The 14,965-nt window shown below is 52.8% G+C and overlaps 6 protein-coding genes across 6 annotated transcripts; 5 read left to right on the plus strand and 1 right to left on the minus strand.

The window, feature by feature from the left end:
• Positions 1-23: 23 nt before the first annotated feature.
• Positions 24-1,018, plus strand: J4E84_004928 (uncharacterized protein; the record flags this gene model as incomplete). The annotated part of the gene is made up of 2 exons (XM_049387528.1): positions 24-28; positions 118-1,018. The coding sequence occupies 2 exons, from the start codon at positions 24-26 to the stop codon at positions 1,016-1,018; spliced, it is 906 nt and encodes a 301-aa protein (XP_049244506.1).
• Positions 1,019-2,587: 1,569 nt separating this feature from the next.
• Positions 2,588-3,814, plus strand: J4E84_004929 (uncharacterized protein; the record flags this gene model as incomplete). The annotated part of the gene is made up of 2 exons (XM_049387529.1): positions 2,588-2,990; positions 3,048-3,814. The coding sequence occupies 2 exons, from the start codon at positions 2,588-2,590 to the stop codon at positions 3,812-3,814; spliced, it is 1,170 nt and encodes a 389-aa protein (XP_049244507.1).
• An 818-nt stretch (positions 3,815-4,632) lies between these two features.
• J4E84_004930 (uncharacterized protein) lies at positions 4,633-5,868 on the plus strand (the record flags this gene model as incomplete). The annotated part of the gene is made up of 4 exons (XM_049387530.1): positions 4,633-4,980; positions 5,029-5,271; positions 5,318-5,639; positions 5,696-5,868. The coding sequence occupies 4 exons, from the start codon at positions 4,633-4,635 to the stop codon at positions 5,866-5,868; spliced, it is 1,086 nt and encodes a 361-aa protein (XP_049244508.1).
• Positions 5,869-7,520: 1,652 nt separating this feature from the next.
• J4E84_004931 (uncharacterized protein) lies at positions 7,521-8,675 on the minus strand (the record flags this gene model as incomplete). The annotated part of the gene is made up of 1 exon (XM_049387531.1): positions 7,521-8,675. The coding sequence occupies one exon, from the start codon at positions 8,673-8,675 to the stop codon at positions 7,521-7,523; it is 1,155 nt and encodes a 384-aa protein (XP_049244509.1).
• Positions 8,676-10,263: 1,588 nt separating this feature from the next.
• On the plus strand, positions 10,264-11,915 carry J4E84_004932 (uncharacterized protein; the record flags this gene model as incomplete). The annotated part of the gene is made up of 2 exons (XM_049387532.1): positions 10,264-10,450; positions 10,501-11,915. 2 exons carry the CDS (start codon positions 10,264-10,266, stop codon positions 11,913-11,915), a joined length of 1,602 nt encoding a protein of 533 aa, XP_049244510.1.
• Positions 11,916-12,683: 768 nt separating this feature from the next.
• J4E84_004933 (uncharacterized protein) lies at positions 12,684-14,917 on the plus strand (the record flags this gene model as incomplete). The annotated part of the gene is made up of 6 exons (XM_049387533.1): positions 12,684-13,079; positions 13,128-13,337; positions 13,392-13,774; positions 13,829-14,315; positions 14,364-14,419; positions 14,473-14,917. 6 exons carry the CDS (start codon positions 12,684-12,686, stop codon positions 14,915-14,917), a joined length of 1,977 nt encoding a protein of 658 aa, XP_049244511.1.
• Between the last annotated feature and the right edge of the window lie 48 nt (positions 14,918-14,965).

Genomic DNA, 14,965 nt, shown 5'->3' on the forward strand with positions numbered 1-14,965 from the left:
GCATGAACTAACATATCTTAGTTATGGCGTCTCTCTTGAACAGCTACATTACGTTCAACCCAATGTTTTGCCTAAGCTCAATCTTGGTCAGCAGTCCTCGTACACCAATTGGATCAGCTTGCATGCTTCTCCCATAGCTACCATGTCGGGAGGAGAGCTGCGAGCCTACAAGAAGTTCAACGCTGACGAGTCATCAACCATGCCCGGACGCCTTGGTGTAAAAGAGACCCTGCAGAGCATTTACGCACACCTGGTGGGACAAGGCGGTGAACAGGCCAAGATCTTCCAATTCTGTACACCCACATCATACTTCGGCATACTTTACGTCGATTCGGTTCGTATGGATGTCTCAAACCAGTCCCTTCTCGCCGATGCCGCATTCATTCCCTGCCACGCGAGCGCAGACATGGCGCCACTTGTTGTCTTGCTTCAAGCTCGCCGCGACAAGATTATTTGCATCAAGATGAAGGAGGACGAGATCATCTTCTGGAAGCACATCCTACCAGGGTTTTCCGAGCGATGCCGACAGTGGCAGCACAAGCCAACATGCGAGTACAAGGTCGCAGGATGCATCCCCATCTCAACTGACCCCGACAAGCGCTACATGTGCACATGCGGCTACAACGTCTTCCCCACAAACTACCTCAAAGATCTCAAACAATCCAAAGATCTCCTCAAACACGCTGTTCGTGTCGCAGTCCCAGTCATCTTCGCTTCGCCCATCAACACCGATAATCCTGCTTCTCTACCGTCGCCCTCACCTCCTGCGAAGCCGCCAGCAAAGCCTCCAGTAAAGCCTCAAGCTCAAGCACCTGTGGATAAACCCGAACCTCGTTTGGTAGACCTTAGTGCGAAGGAAGGCAAGTGTTGGGAGTGCAGTGCTAAGCGCCACGAGAATGGTGGGGTTTTAGATAGATGCGGTGGATGTAAAATGGCTCGCTACTGTTCCGACGGTTGTCAGAAGAAAGATTGGAAGAAGGGCCACAGGCAGTTGTGCCCCCAGTTGAAAGAAGACTAAGGTGCTTGACTGCGCTCATTGTGGTGGTAGGGGTAGGAGCTACATACTACAAGCACGCCTACTGGAAAACCCACGTCCGGCTTCCGCGAGGACACCCGAGCTGCGTTAGTAGCCTACTTGCTCGGGATGGAGGGGTCGATTGGAGGAGTTGTGACAAATCTGCCGCTCATCTCTGGCGATCGTTGGGTACCAAGGCTTGGAAGTATTGACGTGGACAGACGGTACTAGTTTGATCACACCATGTCAGAACGCAGAATGTTCAATACCACTAGCATGCGCGATGTTCTTAGCACATTGTTTGTCGTGAAGCTTTGAAGGTCGCCACGAGGCTGTGATGTGTAGTGGCCGTCTGCTGGCTGGCCTTGCGGTGGTCTGAGCGGCTCTTTGTCGGCTGGTGGATGTAACCTAATCATGATGCAAATAGCGATGGTCAGGCGACGTGTACGTGCTCGTTTTCTGCCGCCTACCCCGGACCTGCGTCAACGGGTCCACAACCCCGCAAACATCAGCAGCGTTCCACGATACCGGCGACAGCGCAATGTACGACAGCATTTCGATTTGTGAAGCAAGCTCGCGAGTGCAGTATGACGACAATTGTCCAGGGAGACAATGGGGCAAGCAAGCACGTGGGGCGCAAAGGGTCCTGCACGGTGGTCCAAGAATAGACACTAGCGGTTATCGATAGATGCAGGGTGGCGATAGCGGAGCGCAACACCAGGATCGTCAGGGCAGCCCATGCAGGGACGATGTTAGCTGTCAACTTTTGTTTTCGGGGGGTGGGCTTCACAACTGTTTCAAGAGTTGAAGCGCGATGGAAGTGCTCACGAGGACGCCGGAAACAATGTTTGAAGTGCGACGCTGCCGCGGATGCATTTAACACGCGACACAAACGGCTAGCCCTTCCGTGATTTACGGCCTAGCGTGATCGTAGGCGGATGGTGCCCCGTATCTGCGCGGCGGGCCACCCCTTCTTCAAAGAGAGTGTCGCCGCTCGCTCCTGCCTCGATTCACTCCTCAGTGCCCTTCCTTATCCTTCGGGACCACCTTCGCTTTACTAACCAGGCAGTTTAATCTTTCGTTTCCTAAAGACTCTCGCTTTTCGAAACTTCGTCGCCGTACCATCTCAGGGGAACACAAACCACGAATTTCACGCGTGCGCCCTTCCCTTGCTCGCCGCACAACCGCCCGGGCCCCTACACCTGCTGTTTCATCCAACCATCGAGCGTACCTGCCCACGATAACTACAAGAGAGGTCGTGATACCATCATCTTGATCGCTGCGCTACTCCACTTGCCGACGATAAGGTGCTTACACGACATCGACGATCCCGCAAACGGTCCGACATCATGGTACGAAGTCTGCTGTCCGCCGCCTTTACGGCGACAGTACTGGTAGGCACAGCGCTTGCCGGAGCAAAATGCACAAAGGATAGCCACTGTCCTCAGGACACGCCCTGCTGCTCTCGTACGTGTCGCGAAATTCTGTCGCATCGGGGTTGGTGCTAACAAATTCGCAGTATATGGCGACTGCGGTGTCGGCGCTTTCTGCCTCGGTGGCTGCGATCCCCTCATGTCACACAGCTTCGACTCGTGCGTTCCCGGTCCCGTGTGCAAATCCGGCAAATACACACTAGACAACCTCGACGATGTGCAGACCATCGACAAGTACCTCGGCGATGCCTCCAAGATCAACTGGCAGTCGCAGGGCATGCCCACGATATACACAGACCCCAAGACCAAGGAGAAGTCAACGCTCTTGACTATGGCGCAAGGGACAGTCGGAACACTACTGGCGTCTACCTACTACGTCTGGTACGGCAAGATCTGCTCCAAGCTTTCCACAGCGCAGGGCAAGGGTGTCGTCACTGCCTTCATTCTTATGTCGGATGTTAAGGACGAGATCGACTTTGAGTGGGTTGGCGTAGACACAAGCCACGTGCAGTCCAACTTCTACTCGCAGGGTGTCACAGTGTGTAAGTAATCCGAAATTCGGGCTTAGCCACCCTCGTGCATGACTAACGCGATTTCAGACACCAACGGCGAGAACCTCACTGTCCCGGACGCGAACACCGTCGAGACCATGCACGAATACTGCGTTGACTGGAAGGAAGACACCCTGGTATGGTCCATCAACGGCAAGGAACAGCGCAGACTCGAGCGCTCCGACACATGGAACAAGACATCCGGCCGCTTCGACTACCCCCAGACACCCGCGCGCATCATGCTTTCTCTCTGGCCTGCCGGTCTGCCTTCGAACGAAAAGGGTACCATTGAGTGGGCGGGAGGAGAGATCGACTGGAACTCGCCCTACATGACCAACGGATACTACGCCGCCCGCTTCTCGGAAGTCACCGTCGAGTGCTACGACCCACCGGAGGGTGCGCAGATCAAGGGAAAGAAGACCTACAAGTACACGGATGAAGCCGGCACTAACAACACCGTCGCCATCACAGACGATTTAGTCGTTCTGGGCTCGCTCATGGGCACCGGCGAGAACCCAGGAGAGGCCAAGGACAAAGACGACGATTCCAAGGCCACCGATGTTGCCATGGTACCTGGCGGTAACCCTGGAGGTGGCGCTGGACGAGAAGTCGCCGAGACATCAGCTGCCGTACAACCAAATTCGCCTGCGCAAGAGACAGGTTCGTCTGGAAGCGGCGCCACCGCTGAAGGCCAATTCGTCCAAGGTACAACTGGCAGCACTGGTGCTGGATCCGTCATCCAGCCCGGCCTCGGACGCATGGGAGGATCCGTCTTCGCCATCATCGTCGCCATCATGGGCTTGATCGCGTTATAATCGCATTACCCGTGTTTTCTTTTATCGCATTATGCCCTTTTCTCATGTCCGTCTGTCTGTCTATCCTTGGCGTTTAGTTCGATACCTGTGGTCTTGTAGTTTTGTGTACTGGGGAACAGGGGTGAGACGGGTTGCATACTCCCCCTCGTCGTCTTGTGTATAGTGCATACATTCTCCTTCCTCCTTATCGTCCATCACCCGCAGTCTTCTGATTATGACATATGTCCTGTCTAGGTGGTTGAATCTGTTTGATACAATAAATGTAATACCGCATTTCAATCCGCTGCTTCTTTCTTGATGATATGTTGGGAATTGACGAGTAAAGGGTAGCGAAGTAAAGAGTTTTGGTCGAGCTGCAGCATACCCGGATCATCTACAGAAAGTCTCCATCCGGCCATGCACCGCATATGCATGCCCCGCGCGAGCATGGAGGCATATATAAGATGTTCGCAGCATCTCGCCGCAAAGGTACATCCAGTACTAGGATACCTGTCAGCACTACAGTGGTGGGTCTCGGCTAACTACCCCAACCGTTCAGTAGATGCATAATCTCTCCGGCCCCTGTAAACTACCATGTTGATGACTGCAGCCTCGTTCGACGGGAGACAAGATGAGCGAATTGGAAAGAGCTTGGTATGCGGAGTGTTATCTGATGCTGGCCTTTGCATGGACAACATACTTGACCGATGAGATGGGTCGGAACATAAAGACAAGCCCGTCGCAGGAAGGCTGTTCTGGCCTGAAAGGTCCCCTGTTGTCTTGTGCCTACGGCACTTTTGAAGCGTTCTTCAACCATACAACACTTCTTCCCCATCACCATGTCTCTCGCACTCTACGCTCTACTCACTGCCCTGGTAGCAGTAGCAGCCTACAGCCTCCGCAACGTCGGTCGTAGGCCCGCCAACTACCCCCCAGGCCCACCGACACTTCCCATCATAGGAAACCTGCATCTAATGCCGAAAGAGAAGCCGCATCTCCAATTTCAAAAGTGGGCTGAAGAATACGGTCCGGTCTACTCACTTATTCTGGGTACCAAGGTCATGGTCGTGTTGTCGTCGGATCAGGCTGTAAAGGATTTGCTTGATAAACGGAGTGGGATATATTCGTCGCGTCCGGATATGTATCTGGGTCAGATTGTGAGCAATGGGTGTCGTATGCTGCTCATGGTAAGAACGTTCGATAGTCTCGATTGGTGATTGAGCTGACTGTTGTAGCCGTACGGCGATACATGGCGCATGATTCGGAAGATTGTTCATCTTAACCTTAATGTCAAGGCGGCGCGCACATATGTGCCATATCAAGAATTGGAGAACAAGGCCATGCTTGTCGGTTTCTTGGAGAGTCCAGATCTCTTCATCGATCATATTCGTCGTTACACAAACTCTTTGACCACGCAGATGATCTTCGGGTTCCGCACTACAAGCATCGACGATCCCAAGTTGAAACAGCTCTATTCTGTAAGTCAAAATGCAAGACCCCCTCATCTCTCTAACACCACCGCAGGGCTTCGAAAAGTTCTCCGAGCTCATGGGTGAGACTACAGCCAAACTAGTCGACCTCTTCCCCATGCTGCGCTCATTACCCGACTTCGCGCTTCCCCTACGGAAATACGCAAAGGAATTGCACGAAAAAGAGAGCGAACTATATGTCGGCCACTGGCTAAACGTCAAGAAAGCAATTAAAAACGGGACAGCCAAACCCTGCTTCTGCGTCGACCTCGTACGCGCACAAGACGAGGAGAACTTCTCAGATGAGCTCGCCGGGTACGTGAGCGGTTCGTTGCTGGAAGCGGGATCAGACACTACATCCGCCACGCTCATCGGCTGTGCGTAAACCTACCCTCCCTCAATACCCACCATCCTTGCAACTAACCCCCCAAAGTCATCCAAGCAATGATCCTCTTCCCCACCGTTGCAGCCACCGCCCGCTCAGAACTCGACCTCATCTGCGGCGCCCGCCTCCCCACCCTCTCCGACTTACCAAACCTCCCCTACATCCGCAGCTGCGTCAAAGAAAGCATGCGCTGGATGCCCACCGCCATCCTCGGTGTCTAACACGCCGTAATCCGAGACGACGAGTACATGGGGTACAAGATCCCCAAAGGCGCGGGTGTGCTGTGGAACGTATGGGCCATCCACAACGATCCGGCTCGTCATCCTGATCCACGAAGATTCGATCCACAAAGATATTACGAGGATGGGCAGACGGCGGCGGAAGCGGCGAATAACGCTGATGCGTCGAAGCGGGATCATTTTCTTTTTGGCGCGGGGAGGAGGTTGTGTCAGGGTATGCATATTGCGGAGCGGTCGCTGTTTCTGGCTATTGCGCGGTTGCTTTGGGCGTTTGAGTTCCATCCCGCGAGTGATGGGGAGGGCGGTGTGCTTATGCCTGATATGGATGATTTGACGGAGGGCATGTTGGTGCAGCCGCGTCCTTTCAAAGCGAGGATTGTGCCGAGGGATGGGGGGAGGGAGAGGGTTGTGAGGGAAGAATGGGCGAAGATGGGGGGGTTGTTGGATGCGGAGGGGCAGTGGAAGGTGCTGCCTGAGGGCTTGATCTGGAAGGAGTATGATAGTGCTGCGAAGACTGGATGAGAGACAGCGAGAAGCTTGCAGACCCAATGCGTCATCTGTTCTGCTTGTGTTGTGCATTCCAAGATCACTCTTGCTCCTTCCTCAATCTTCTCGCTTTTTCAGAAGTGCAATGACTACCTAGGTAAGTATTTAAGGCCTTGATCGATCTTGCTTATCCCGTCGCTGTTGAAAGGTCCTGAGCAAACCACCATGTCAACTGTCCAAGCTACTTCCCGGGGCACGAAACGAAAGAGAGACGATGGTACTAACAGCGCATCGTCACCACCAGTCAAGAAACGGAAGCCGGCACGTTATCACTGCAAAATCTGCAACACCAATAGAATGAACAAGTTCTTCCCAAAGTACAAACCTTCCGCTGAGTGCGACCATGAGATAAACACGTGTAAACCGTGTCTTCAGAAGCACGTGGATGTTTGCATCAAGGACGCTAACACGGCAACTACGTCGGACGAGAAGAAAACATTGGGTATTGCGTGCCCGGAAGAGGGATGCTCAGCCATCATGAGGTCTATCAATATCGGACTTGCCACTACGCTAACCATGCATGCGAGATTTGAAGCTCTAGAGCGAACATACGAGGCCAATAGGACCGCTGGGTGGCGTTGGTGTCTCAATCCAAATTGCGACGCCGGACAAGCGCACGATAGTATTCCGAAAGAAGATTAGGAAAACACCAAAGAGAACATATGTACATGCACCAAGTGCGGAGAACGCGCCTGTGTACCTTGCGATCGGCCGTATCATAAAGGCGAGTCGTGCGAAGCGTACCAAGTGCGCATCAAAGACCGCGTCAAGGAGGAGGATAAGTCCCTAGAGCTTATCAAGGATCTGACTAGACCATGCCCTCATTGCAGTACGGATATAGAGAAGGACGGCGGCTGCGATAGCATGCTGTGTAAGTGGACGCATCCAAAATCCATCAATATTTGTTACTAATACAATTAGGTACGAACTGCGGAAAGTACTTTTCGTGGTGGCTCGCATCGAAGACCCGCTCTCTGTAGGGAGTGTTCTGTAGATCGGTATCTTCGGGTGCTTTCTGTGACATGCTCATCATAATTTTAGAGCTTGTGCATGAAGTTAACGCATTGTGTAACTCCTTCCTGCTCACATCACCTCTCAGGATGTCTATCAATCCAAGCCGTATTTCCAAACTCCCCCGAAAACGGATACTGAAACACCTTATCCAGCGTCGAATACGGCTCATACTGCTTCCGATCCATGACAATGCTAACGTTACTCGCCAGCCTTGCAGTTTCATTCCACCCAGGCCCATAGTCCTTGTACTCCGCCATTGTGGTGTTGAGGTTCACCCTTGGATCCGTCGTACCCCACTTGATGTACCCGTTGGGCTGAATCGAATCATCAAGATAGCAGTTTGCGAAGATGGAACGATGCTGGGCGTTCCAAGGGCGGCCCAGTGCGCACTGACCGGTGATGGAGAGAGAAGAATTGGCTTTCTTGACATCAGAGTCGTGGATGTAGACGCCGTATTTGTTGACAAAGGTTGTGTTGGTGCCTTTCCATGCTGTGATGCCGCCGCCACAGTTACGAAGGGAGACAAGACTGGACTGGATCCATGCCGTGCCGAAACCGTAGAAGAAATCTGTTTGTCCGGCTATTTCGTTCTTGTAGAAGTATGCGTTGCCTAATTTGCCGACATACACGGTGTCCTGGTACGAGTAGAAGCCGCAGTAGTAGAAGCCGGTGTTTGCGTAGCTCACTGAGACTGCCAGGGCTGGACCGGCGGAGTAGGGCGCATACAAGTTGCTGAAGTCTATGTTGTATGCGCGGAAATCGGTGTTTCCGAATGGGGTACCCGCAGGTACGGGATCACCAGTTGGCCCGGACCCAGTCTTACTCGCGTTGAAGGTCGGCGCAACGGTGAGAACGGAAGTATAGGCGTTGTCCAATGTTGATAGCCCAGCTCCAGTTGCATTGCGCCATATTACGTTGACAGTGTTCTTGCTTTGGTCGTTGGGCGCTTTCGTTTGACCAAAAAGGTAAACGGGACCTGGCCGAGTGACGTTGACTTGCTCAGTATAGTTCCCAGGAAGGATCAGGATATGATGGGGCGTGGTATCGTTTGGCAAGCTAAGTACTGCAGACTGGATCGTAGAGAAGTTGCGGCCAGGTCCAACCAAAATCGTGTTCTGAGGGCAACCGTCCAGTGGCTTCTTTGTCGGATACTGGCACGCTTTGCGGCTGACAGTCGATACAGCGGCGCATGCCTCGAACAGGCCAAGGAGGAGTGTAGTCCAATGCATGGTGAAAGGCTGAAGTTTCCGCACGGCCCGAAAAAGGATGCGCGCCGTTTTGGCGGACTGAGGCTTGGCCTGCACTTTATATCAACTCATCGTATCCGCACTCCTGGGGTTGGGATTCCCATGTGGCTCAAGACATCCGCAATGCCCGGTTACCGTTGTGCCCTGAGCACCATCATCAGCCGCAAGTGCACTTCTAGTATCAATTATCCGTTCAATGCCTCCAATCAGCATCATTACCAGGTATACCGAGCGCGGGGAGTATCCACCCAGAGAGATCCGGAGAACGTGGGGAAGATGGAGGAAATTATCCACCAATTAAGCCGATCACTAACAAGCCTCGGAGATGATCTCACATCGCCAGAAGAGCCGACAAACCGACGCGGAGATCGAGCAACGAGCCATGGTCAAACGCCGTTAAGTACGCATGTTACGTGCTGTCTGTGAGGCTTCCGTGGCGTTGGTCAAGCTTCGGCATAGAGCTTACTGAGGCTTGTTTATGTGACGCAATGACGCGTAAGATCGTGGGCTAAAGACGGCCTGAGATGAAACTGCGATGATATCTAGATAGCAGAGATTAGTGCCTGAATGAATGTCGAAGCTGAGCTGCCTCGCAAGCGCTTCAAAGTGATGCGATGATGATTCTGTTCCAGCTAGGACACCGCTAGCAGGAGTCCAGCCAACGTTGTACCTAGGTAGTTGCGACGAAGACGTCCATCTGAAGTTTTTCAGTATCGAGGCCTCTGGTGCGTTACGGCATATATGGGATTTGAGCTAAGGTTGTAGAAGGAGCCAGCCGTCTGTGGTGTTGAAGAAGTGTAAGCTCGTGAGCCCCCTCTATTGCCGGCGCCAACCCGGAAATTACGTCGCCGGGAGTTCCGAGGTTTGGCACCAGACACGCGGAGACATCCCCAGCTGCTTTCAACCCCCAACTCCACGTCAAGCTCTGTTCACTCTCATCAGCTAACTACCTGATGCCCTCGCCGCGGCGCGCGCATTTAACCATGTGAACCAATTTCGTCATTCGAGCGACACCGTTCCCTAGAGACCTCGGGACTGTCCCTTTCGCACCGCGAACACTCATGACAACGGTTCCTTACTCTACAAGACTCCCAAATCTTCATAAGACGGACATGAGGCGCCTTGAAGTGCATTACAAGGCATTCAGTATGCGCCAAGTACTTTGGTGATAGGCTAATAATGCCCAGCGATCACGACATCGCCCTTGCCTTTTCTGCGCATCGTTGAGAGGATGTTCCAAGACATTCCAACCAGCGACATGCTTCACCTTCCTGTTCAGGGTTCTTGGGAGCCACCAGCTTTGGACACCACAAGCAACTCAAGCCTCGCAATGATGCAGCGCTTGCTGATCGCGACATGGAAGGAGTGCATTCGCAATTTAATTCGCGTGGCATGCTACAACCATGTTATCGCGCCATTGCAGACGGCTATATGACCCTACAAGATCCCGGCCACCGCGTAACCGTCTATCTTCTGCGCAAACCATTCGTAGCGATCGCTTCGGCTGTATTCTGATCACGAACTAGACGCGAGCTATTGGTACCACTGGTGCTCCTAGCAAAGCCCAAGTATGGCCGCGATCGCTGACGACGACGCAAAGGTCGCGCGTTACACCAACGATGAAACCTCGCCTTCCCCACCGGTCTACGAAGATGGCAGCGTACAGGAAGACAATGCCTATGTTTACGACGATTCCCAGAAGCTGGGCTACACGGCCACAGTCTTTGTCATCCTGAATAAGATGATCGGCACTGGTAGTACGTACTCTTCATGCTCATACGCTCGAATGGCTGCTTACTTGCTGCAGTCTTCTCGACTCCTTCTGGTATCTTTGCAGCAACAGGGTCGGTCGGCGTGTCACTCTTCCTGTGGATCATTGGCGGCATTCTCACATTCTGTGGGCTATCCGTGTTTCTGGAATTCGGTCTCGCAATCCCACGTTCAGGCGGCGAGAAGAACTATCTGGAGCGCGTCTACCGTCACCCTAAATACGTTGCGACATGTGTTCTTGCTGCGCAGATGTTGTTGCTCGGATTCTCTTCCGGTAACTCGCTCGCTTTCGGTCGCTACGTACTGTTCGCAGCTGGTTCGGAAGCACCTGATGGCTGGGCGGCGCGTGGAATAGCCGTTGCTTGTGTCACTTTCTCGGTTGTGCTCCATGCCACGTTACCGAAATGGGGCATCCGCCTCTTCAGCGTTCTCGGCGTGTTCAAGGTTTTCATCCTACTCTTCATCGTCTTCTCTGGCTTTGCTGCTTTGGCTGGTCATCTGAAGATCGAACAGCCGCACAACTTCGACAACGCCTTCGCGCTGGAAGTCGGTGATGGCTATGGTGGCGGCGGCGCCTATGCTTACTGCCAAGCTCTGTTGCGCATCATTTACTCCTACAAAGGCTGGGAAAATGCCAACTATGTGTTGGGCGAGATTCGGAACCCGAAGAAAACCCTGGCTTGGTCTGCACCCCTGGCAATCGGCGGAACTACCATCTTGTACGTCCTCGCGAACGTGGCTTACTTCGCTGCCATCCCCAAGTCCGATCTTGCGAAGAGTGAGGTAATCGTGGCTGGCCTGTTCTTCCGCAACGTTTTTGGTAATAGTGCTGGAGCGCGCAGTCTTCCCGCTTTTGTTGCCCTCAGCAATCTAGGCAACGTACTCGCCGTCAGTTTTGCCCATTCACGCCTCAACCAGGAGTTTGCAAAAGAGGGTCTACTTCCGTGGAGCAGATTCTGGGCGTCGAACAAGCCATTCAATTCGCCGGCGACAGCCTTGTTCTTGCATTGGCTGATTACAGTCATCGTACTGCTTGCGCCCCCTGCTGGTCCTGCGTACAATTTCATCACCGATCTGTATACCTACCCCGGCGCTTGGATCAACGGCTTCGTCACCGCCGGTCTCATCTACCTACACTACTCCAAGCGCGAACGCTGGGAGTCGCCATGGCACACCTATCTCCCCATTGCCGTTCTTTACCTGGCTGCAAACATTTTCCTCGCACTGGTCCCCTTCATTCCTCCGGATGGCGATTGGAACGCGGATGGCTACCCATATTACGTATTCCCGGTTGTTGGTGTCAGCGTTCTGCTTCTGGGTGGATTCTACTGGCTTTGCTGGACAAAGATTTGGCCGAAGCTTGGAGGGTACAAAATCGTCAGTGAACGCTATGAGGATGCTGAGGGTATTGAGCATGTGAAGTATGTGAAGGTGTACACTAAGCACGATTAAGTAAGCTAGTCTTCGATGCATACCATGCCGATGTACTTGGTCGTAGTGGTGGCCCCCTCTATAGAGATAATTATAACGGTGCACACATTTATACAAACTAGGTAGCTTTTATTGTATGCATAATCCATTCTTTTCGGCGCAGTAGTGTGTCGAGGTCTAACCAGGTATGTTCAAGCACGTTTCGATGTTTCTAAGATCATGGGTATGAAGACTCGTAGGAGACCGATGCTGCCAAATGTAGGTATGCTTCACGCCGTGCGGCAACAGCATTTTGCGGCGGTGCCAAGACATCTAGCGCACACGCGGGGGCCGATAACGCCCGCACAGATCTCGGAACGCGTGACGCGACAGTGCTGCGAACTCCCCACGATTGATGCGCAGACATCAGCTTCACATTTCACCCTACGCCCAGAGCTAGACGACATGTCTGCACTGATGCCATGCTTTTCAAGCGAACATCATCGTCTCAATGCATCGATGGCACGAGACGCGGATCCCCTCTCCTATAGTTCCATTCGTGTCCGCGGCGCATCCTCGACGGGTAAAGGCTAGGCCTCCAACACGCCAAAGACCCCATCTCGCTCTATTTCGCTCCAACAGCTCAGGCAGCACGAAGTTGCCTGCGCTAGTGCATCAAAAACTTGGCGATCATGCGATATGGTCATCAATCTTCATTTGTATAAAGCAACGAGATCTCTTGCGACATTTCGGCGCGCAATCAACACGGAGTTCATCGCATCACAATTCTCCACCCGCTCAAAGACAACAATGATTGAGACTTCTGGCAAAGCCATGAACGAATATCCTGGACTAGGACTACCCCTTCGCCATTGGGAACAGACCGACTACGACTTCTATCCGATCGGGTCCCACCCCAATGCCCATGGCAGCGAGTCAGATATCATCCCTGTGCGAGAGCTTGCCGTGATGGATGTCTTGGAAAAGCTCACTGACAAGCCCGACTGGCATAAGAAGATCTTTGATGAAGAAATCGTTGCCAGGTGGCGTAAAGAGGCCCTCGCCATTCCTGATGGACATTTTTGGCACCTTGCTACCGCTGGGATGAGACAGTATTGGACCGACGACGAGGACCGGCTCGAGCTTCACAACGGCCGGGGTTCTTGTCCACTTGAGAACATCTTGGACGAAGCTACATTCGACACGGTAAGTTATTCTTGCTTCCAAATCGTCTCCATTACTAAAACCCCGCAGTGTGTTCAAGAGCTTCGTAGCAAAGCCAAGTATTTCGAAGAATCGGGCATCATACCTTCTCTCGACGCATGTGCTTCCGTAGCCAAGTCTGATACGCTCGTTACTAGCGAGCTACACACCAATCTTCGCAAGGCTTTTGACAAGCTTCAGTCGGACCACGCTGCATCTCCTGATTGGCACCCCAACTCGAACAATATGGTGCAGGATCTGGTACATCCATCTATGTACCCATTGGTATATGGGCGCAGTACCGGATTCCGTCAGGAGCAGGTCGGTGTGGCGGACGCCGTGGAGCGCTGGTCCGGTAAAGGCGAGGTCATCCCCCAGCAGGGGCTCGAAGAGACTACAGCGCAGAACCGGCACTATTACGGCCTTGGAGGCAGTGACATCCCACCGGAATACTGGTTTAATCAGTACCAATGGCTGCCAGCCAACTTGGCCTTCCAAGAGGATGGGTCTGTAAAATTTACGAGCTACATCAACAATCTTCACCCTACAAGATATCCCGACATATACCGCACTATCGAAAAACTAGTCGAGACATCCATACCCATGTGGGATCAGTGTTTGAGGTTTGCAGTCGGCTACTATGAGTACGAAGGGGCCGGCCGTATGGAGACTCGCAGCGGTAAACCTGGGAATGCTGAGTAAGTCAAAGCAATGTTTTAGAACTTTGCCGCTGCTAACGTTTCGTTGCGTAGTGACGAGAACGAAGAGAATTGGACGCCCAATAAGGAAGAGTGTGCTGATGTAGAAGCCAGCGAAGAAGACCTGGAGGAAGAAGGGTACTACGATGACTACGACAACGATGAGGATCGCCAAGAAAGGTTGCTGGAGGCCAAGTGGAGGATCGTTCGCAAACCTCGCATGATGCCAATTCGCGCTGATGACGTATCCTACGCGCCGCAACCAGGCAAGCGTCTTGCTGATAAGTTCCGCGATTCGGGACTTCAGATCATTGTCAAGATGGCCTCGATTGAACTTACGCCCGAGAAGCCGGACTTCCCTCTGGGCGGGTGGCACATTGAGGGACAAATGAACGAAAGCATCTGCGCAACTGCCCTGTATTACCTGGACAGCGAGAACATCACTGACAACAGCCTCTCGTTTCGTATGCAGACGTCCGCTTACCTGCAGGATGACGAACCCTACAATGTTGGACAATGCGCCTATAACTGGATGGAGCAAGTATAAGGCGCCAATTTTGGAGTTGGGAATGGATCGCCATGTCTGCAGAACTACGGAAGCGTACAAACACGCGAAGGCCGGCTCCTTGCCTTCCCCAATATCTTGTGAGTTGGTCAAAGTTCTGTTTGCACACGACCTTTTTGCTAACCTGTGTCAGTCAACATCGTGTTTCTCCCTTTAGTCTTATCGACCCTACAAAGCCCGGGCATCGTCGCTTCATTGCACTTTGGCTTGTCGATCCTACAAAACGCATCATCTCCACGGCGAATGTTCCGCCTCAACAGATGGACTGGTACGTCGACGCGCTCCTTGGATCAAACACCAAGTCGCGTCAAGAAGCGCTGTCGAAACTTCCTCCCGACCTTATCAATATGCTAGCCGAGAAGGGACTTGCAAATCTTTCTGCCACTTCTGAAGGTCGACTGCCCGAAGAGCTCATGGACTACGTGCGCGAGTATTTCGATGAAGCCAAATATTCCCTTCCTATGGGTTTCCAAGAGGCAAGCGAGCACCGCAAAAAGCTTATGCAGGAAAGGGGCGCATTTGTTCGGACAGCAGAGGAAGAATTGCAGGGGGCGACTTACAGCTTCTGTGAGCATTAAGCCGCTAGCAGAACTTGATGAGAACTTGGTTGTTGGCAACTTGCGAGT

Source organism: Alternaria hordeiaustralica, assembly GCF_023758085.1.
Source record: "Alternaria hordeiaustralica strain BMP 2776 chromosome Unknown scaffold_8, whole genome shotgun sequence".
NCBI lineage: Eukaryota > Fungi > Ascomycota > Dothideomycetes > Pleosporales > Pleosporaceae > Alternaria > Alternaria hordeiaustralica.